The sequence below is a fragment of the Oncorhynchus nerka genome, linkage group LG17 (assembly GCF_034236695.1).
Source record: "Oncorhynchus nerka isolate Pitt River linkage group LG17, Oner_Uvic_2.0, whole genome shotgun sequence".
In the NCBI taxonomy this organism is placed as follows: Eukaryota; Metazoa; Chordata; class Actinopteri; order Salmoniformes; family Salmonidae; genus Oncorhynchus; species Oncorhynchus nerka.
The window spans coordinates 2,555,733-2,562,563 of NC_088412.1; the positions used below are offsets into that span (position 1 = coordinate 2,555,733).

Sequence of the window (6,831 nt, forward strand, 5' to 3'; positions counted from 1 at the left end):
ATGAGGTCCTACTGTGATACCATGAGGTCCTACTGTGATACCATGAGGTCCTATTACCATGAGGTCCTACTGTGACACCATGAGGTCCTATTGTGATACCATGAGGTCCTATTGTGATACCATGAGGTCCTACTGTGATACAATGAGGTCCCACTGTGATACCATGAGGTCCTACTGTGATACCATGAGGTCCTACTGTGATACCATGAGGTCCTACTGTGATACAATGAGGTCCCACTGTGATACCATGAGGTCCTACTGTGATACCATGAGGTCCTACTGTGATACCATGAGGTCCTACTGTGATACCATGAGGTCCTATTACCATGAGGTCCAACTGTGATACCGTGAGGTCCTATTGTGATACCATGAGGTCCTACTGTGATACCATGAGGTCGTATTCTGATACCATGACGTCGTATTCTGATACCATGAGGTCCTATTACCATGAGGTCCTACTGTGATACCATGAGGTCCTACTGTGATACCATGAGGTCCTATTGTGATACCATGAGGTCCTATTACCATGAGATCCTACTGTGATACAATGAGGTCCTATTACCATGAGGTCCTACTGTGATACAATGAGGTCCTACTGTGATACCATGAGGTCCTACTGTGATACCATGAGGTCCTATTGTGATATCATGAGGTCCTATTGTGATACTTTGAGGTCCTATTGTGATACCATGAGGTCCTATTGTGATACCATGAGGTCCTATTGTGATACCATGAGGTATCATGAGGTTCTACTGGGATACCATGAGATACCATGTAATAGCTATGTGGTCCCATTGTAATACCATGTCATACCGTGAATACCATGTCAAACCATGTGAATACCATGTGAAGGAGGCAGGTAGCCTAGCGGTTCAGAGCATTGGGCCATTAACCAAAAAGTCACAGATTCGAATCCCGGGGGGCGACTAAAGTGAAACATCTTTCAATGTGCTCTTGAGCAAGGCACTTAACTCTAATTGCTCCTGTAAGTGTCTCTGGATAAGAGTGCCTGCTAAATGACTGACGTGTAAATGTCCTATTGTAACCGGTGTGGAGCGTCTCCGAAAGCTTCTAGGATCTTTTCTGTGTATTCGTTCCACACTACGCTTCAGTGTCTAAGTGCATGTTGGGTACCAATGACTTTCCTTCCCTTGTCTGGGGTGTCAGGTGGGCTGGCCCTGAGGAGTTCACCCCAACAGAGAGGGGCCAGAGAGGGGGGCCACAGAGAGAGGGGGGCTACAGAGAGAGGGGCCACAGAGAGAGGGGCCACAGAGAGAGGGGCCACAGAGAGAGGGGGGCTACAGAGAGAGGGGCCACAGAGAGGGAGAGAGGGGCCAGAGAGAGGGGCCACAGAGAGAGGGGCCACAGAGAGAGGGGCCACAGAGAGGGAGAGAGGGGCCAGAAAGAGGGGCCACAGAGAGAGGGGCCACAGAGAGAGTGGCCACAGAGAGGGAGAGAGGGGCCAGAAAGAGGGGCCACAGAGAGAGGGGCCACAGAGAGGAAGAGAGGGGCCAGAGAGAGGGGCCACAGAGAGAGGGGCTACAGAGAGAGGGGCCACAGAGAGGGAGAGAGGGGACCAGAAAGAGGGGCCACAGAGAGAGGGGCCACAGAGAGGGAGAAAGGGGCCAGAGAGAGGGAGAGAGGGGCCAGAGAGAGGGGCCACAGAGAGGGAGAGAGGGGCCACAGAGAGGGGCCACAGAGAGAGGGGCCACAGAGAGAGGGGCCAGAGCGAGGGGCCACAGAGAGGGGCCACAGAGAGAGGGGCTGGTAGTAAGTGAGCAGCAGTCATGTTTTGGGAGGGATGGATGGATAGCAGCCGGGGGGGGGGGGTTCACAGAATGGGTTTCCCGAACATCCTTCTACATTCCATGACTCCTGCTCCCGGAGGCCGGTCACAGTTGTGTGTCAGCTTCACTTGGCTGGGGCTGAGGCGGTCGTAAGCAACCTTGTACTCACGATCAAACGCATCTGGAACAGAGAAGCAAGGTTAGTTTACAATCACTATTACTGATCATGATGTGGTTGTTTAAACCTACTAGGTGACCATGATGGGAGAATACAGGAAGAGGAAGAGGAGAGGAAACCCCAGGAAGAGTATCTGCTGCCTTGGCAGGAACTAATGGGGATCCATAATAAACCCCAGGAAGAGTAGCTGCTGTCTTGGCAGGAACTAATGGGGATCCATAATAAACCCCAGGAAGAGTAGCTGTTGCCTTGGCAGGAAATAATGGGGATCCATAATAAACCCCAGGAAGAGTAGCTGTTGCCTTGGCAGGAAATAATGGGGATCCATAATAAACCCCAGGAAGAGTAGCTGTTGCCTTGGCAGGAACTAATGGGGATCCATAATAAACCCCAGGAAGAGTAGCTGCTGCCTCGGCAGGAACTAATGGGGATCCATAATAAACCCCAGGAAGAGTAGCTGCTGCCTCGGCAGGTACTAATGGGGATCCATAATAAACCCCAGGAAGAGTAGCTGCTGCCTTGGCAGGAACTAATGGAGATCCATAATAAACCCCAGGAAGAGTAGCTGCTGCCTTGACAGGAACTAATGGGGATTCATAACAAACCCCAGGAAGAGTAGCTGCTGCCTTGGCAGGAACTAATGGGGATCCATAATAAACCCCAGGAAGAGTAGCTGCTGCCTCGGCAGGAACTAATGGGGATCCATAATAAACCCCAGGAAAGAGTAGCTGCTGCCTTGGCAGGAACTAATGTGGATCCATAATAAACCCCAGGAAGAGTAGCTGCTGCCTTGGCAACAGGAACTAATGGGGATCCATAATAAACCCCAGGAAGAGTAGCTGCTGCCTTGGCAGGAACTAATGGGGATCCATAATAAACCCCAGGAAGAGTAGCTGCTGCCTTGGCAGGAACTAATGGGGATCCATAATAAACCCCAGGAAGAGTAGCTGCTGCCTTGGCAGGAACTAATGGGGATCCATAATACAACCCAGGAAGAGTAGCTGCTGCCTTGGCAGGAACTAATGGGGATCCATAATAAACCGCAGGAAGAGTAGCTGCTGCCTTGGCAGGAACTAATGGGGATCCATAATAAACCCCAGGAAGAGTAGCTGCTGCCTTGGCAGGAACTAATGGGGATCCATAATACAACCCAGGAAGAGTAGCTGCTGCCTCGGCAGGAACTAATGGGGATCCATAATAAATAGGGGCGACAGGTGGTTAGAGTGTTGCACGATTCGAATTCCTGAGCTGACAAGGTAAAAAGCTGTCATTCTGCCCCAGAACAACCCACTGTTCCCTGGTAGGCAGTCATTGGAAATAAGAATTTGTTCTTTAACTGACATGCCTAGTTAAATAAAAGTTTAAAAAAAAAAACATTTTTCAACGTATTTCTCTAGCTTCAGTGGACGAAGAAAGCAGAGCTCTGAAAGATATGGTTTTAACTCACCAATATTGATGTTGCTCTTCCCCAAGGCGGTCAACGCCAGGAAGAGGAGATCTCTGTACAGACTCCTGTAGAATAGAGAGAGAATGATTTTGATTTATTATCATTATGATGTGCACATGAATTCACTATTGAATTTGAATGAACTGGATGATGAGGATGAAGAGGGGGATTGAACAATAGGGTAAGAATGGTGGCAGCAGCGTTCTTGCTCCCCGTCTTCACACAACAGATCACACAGTACTAATAAGGTGTAACGCACTTTCTAGTACTAATAAAATCTATAAATAAAAGTAATTAAATGTATTACACACTTCTTGTAGGAGTATAAAAAATCTGTTAATGGGGATGTCTCAACACCTCTGTTTTATAGGGGCTCCATGAGAGGGACTGTTAATGGGGATGTCTCAATAACTCTGTTTTATAGGGGCTCCATGAGAGGGACTGTTAATGGGGGATGTCTCAACACCTCTGTTTTATAGGGGCTCCATGAGAGGGACTGTTAATGGGGATGTCTCAATAGCTCTGTTTTATAGGGGCTCCGTGAGAGGGACTGTTAATGGGGGATGTCTCAATACCTCTGTTTTATAGGGGCTCCGTGAGAGGGACTGTTAATGGGGGATGTCTCAATACCTCTGTTTTATAGGGGCTCCTTGAGAGGGACTGTTAATGGGGATGTCTCAATAACTCTGTTTTATATGGGGGACTCCATACCTCTGTTTTATAGAGGGGGGACTGTTAATGGGGATGTCTCAATACCTCTGTTTTATAGGGGCTCCATGAGAGGGACTGTTAATGGGGATGTCTCAATACCTCTTATAGGGGCTCCGTGAGGGACTAGGGCTCCATGAGAGGGACTGTTAATGGGGATGTCTCAATACCTCTGTTTTATAGGGGCTCCATGAGAGGGACTGTTAATGGGGATGTCTCAATACCTCTGTTTTATAGGGGCTCCATGAGAGGGACTGTTAATGGGGATGTCTCAATACCTCTGTTTTATAGGGGCTCCATGAGAGGGACTGTCAATACCTCTGTTTTATAGGGGCTCCATGAGAGGGACTGTCAATACCTCTGTTTTATAGGGGCTCCATGAGAGGGACTGTTAATGGGGATGTCTCAATACCTCTGTTTTATAGGGGCTCCATGAGAGGAACTGTTAATGGGGATGTCTCAATACCTCTGTTTTATAGGGGCTCCATGAGAGGGACTGTCAATACCTCTGTTTTATAGGGGCTCCATGAGAGGGACTGTTAATGGGGATGTCTCAACACCTCTGTTTTATAGGGGCTCCATGAGAGGGACTGTCAACACCTCTGTTTTATAGGGGCTCCATGAGAGGGACTGTCAACACCTCTGTTTTATAGGGGCTCCATGAGAAGGTGGACATTGTTCATGCAGGAATTAAACCAATCACACGCTGCAGTATTCAAACGTATTTTTTGAATAACTGCTAAGTCACGCTTTTTAAAATGTTACAGTGCCAGGACTTCATGTGTCTGTGTAGATGTCCTTCCCCATACCTCTGTCTGTCTGTCTGTCTGTCTGTCTGTCTGTCTGTCTGTCTGTCTGTCTGTCTGTCTGTCTGTCTGTCTGTCTGTCTGTGTATAGATGTCCTTCCCCATACCTCTGTCTGTCTGTCTGTCTGTCTGTCTGTCTGTCTGTCTGTCTGTCTGTCTGTCTGTCTGTCTGTCTGTCTGTCTGTCTGTGTATAGATGTCCTTCCCCATACCTCTGTCTGTCTGTCTGTCTGTCTGTCTGTGTATAGATGTCCTTCCCCATACCTCTGTCTGTTGAAGCCCAGCTCTGGTCCCAGCAGCTGTAGGATCTGACTCATGGGCTGGTAGACATCCCCCTTCTGGATGTTCCTCACTGCACCTTGTAGGACCTCAGAGGAGAAGAGATGGTCCTGGGGCTGGCCCTCCTCATACACCGTTCCACTGGCTGAGGGGAGAGAGACTAGAGACAGACAGCAGGGTCACAGAGTTAGCACCTAGACAGGGACAGAGACAGCAGGGGTATATCTCTACAGAGAGACAGGAGGGGTCAGACTCTACAGAGAGACAGGGACAGGAGGGGTCAGACTCTACAGAGAGACAGGAGGGGTCAGACTCTACAGAGAGACAGGGACAGGAGCAGGAGTGTAAAGAACGTCACGCTTCTTGCATAGCGAGTACCATTTCCGCCTGATTCGGTTCAGACTGAGACTACTCAATCACCTCCAGGGGCATTTAAACCCATTGAAAAAGGCCTTCTGGGGCCTCCCGGGTGGCGCAGTGGTTAAGGGCGCTGTACTGCAGCGCCAGCTGTGCCACCAGAGACTCTGGGTTCGCGCCCAGGCTCTGTCACAACCGGCTGCGACCGGGAGGTCCGTGGGGCGACGCACAATTGGCCTAGCGTCGTCTGGGTTAGGGAAGGCTTGGCCGGTAGGGATATCCTTGTCTCATCGCGCACCAGCGACTCCTGTGGCGGGCCGGGCGCAAGGTTGCTAGGTGCACGGTGTTTCCTCCGACACATTGGTGCGGCTGGCTTCAGGGTTGGATGCGCGCTGTGTTAAGAAGCTGTGCGGCTTGGTTGGGTTGTGTATCAGAGGACCTTTGTCTCTCCCGAGCCCATACGGGAGTTGTAGCGATGAGACAAGATAGTAGCTACTAAAACAATTGGATACCATGAAATTGGGGAGAAAAAGGGCAATTTTTTTTTACAAATAAAATAAAAAAAGAATCAACCATGTGATGTTTCCTGTCACTGTCACAGTGATTCAACTACACATTTACAAAGTTTGGAAAATCCCTTTATAAATCCGATCCATTGTGATGACTTACAATGTGCGTGCCAGAGCATGTATAGGGCCTGGACAGAGTCCTGGTGGAGTGACGGGTTGTCCCACAGGATGCGAACCAGGACATGTTTACTGTCCTCTGAAGACACGCTCTGGGCTGGGACCTGACAGGAGAGAGAACACAAATCACTGTCTATTCTGTTTCAATGACAACTGCTCCGATCCGGCTCGAAGGAACATGTAAAAGACAACTCATATGCGTTCTGTAAATCGCCCTAGGAACAACAACAAACGCCCTAGGTCCAACAACAAATGCCCTAGGAACAACAACAAATGCCCTAGGAACAACAACAAACGCCCTAGGTCCAACAACAAACGCCCTAGGAACAACAACAAACGCCCTAGGTCCAACAACAAACGCCCTAGGAACAACAACAAACGCCCTAGGAACAACAACAAACGCCCTAGGAACAACATGCCCTAGGAACAACAACAAACGCCCTTGGTCCAACAACAAACGCCCTAGGTCCAACAACAAACGCCCTAGGAACAACAACAAACGCCCTAGGTCCAACAACAAACGCCCTAGGTCCAACAACAAACGCCCTAGGAACAACAACAAACGCCCTAGGTCCAACAACAAA

The 6,831-nt window shown here is 49.3% G+C and overlaps 1 protein-coding gene across 1 annotated transcript; it reads right to left on the reverse strand.

Moving 5' to 3' along the window:
* Nucleotides 1–215: 215 nt before the first annotated feature.
* On the reverse strand, nucleotides 216–6,556 carry LOC115127156 (C-myc promoter-binding protein-like). The gene is made up of 4 exons (XM_065002767.1): nucleotides 6,231–6,556; nucleotides 5,190–5,364; nucleotides 3,413–3,477; nucleotides 216–1,968 (listed from the first exon to the last, which is right to left on the reverse strand). The coding sequence occupies exons 1-4, from the start codon at nucleotides 6,247–6,249 to the stop codon at nucleotides 1,832–1,834; spliced, it is 396 nt and encodes a 131-aa protein (XP_064858839.1). The 5' UTR covers nucleotides 6,250–6,556; the 3' UTR covers nucleotides 216–1,831.
* Nucleotides 6,557–6,831: the final 275 nt, after the last annotated feature.

Coding starts and splice junctions, on each gene's coding strand:
- LOC115127156 (XM_065002767.1), bottom strand. Junction 3,478..5,189: donor CTGGGCTTCAACAGACAGAG/GTATGGGGAAGG, acceptor TCTATTCTACAG/GAGTCTGTACAGAGATCTCC. Junction 1,969..3,412: donor GAAGAGCAACATCAATATTG/GTGAGTTAAAAC, acceptor TCTCTGTTCCAG/ATGCGTTTGATCGTGAGTAC.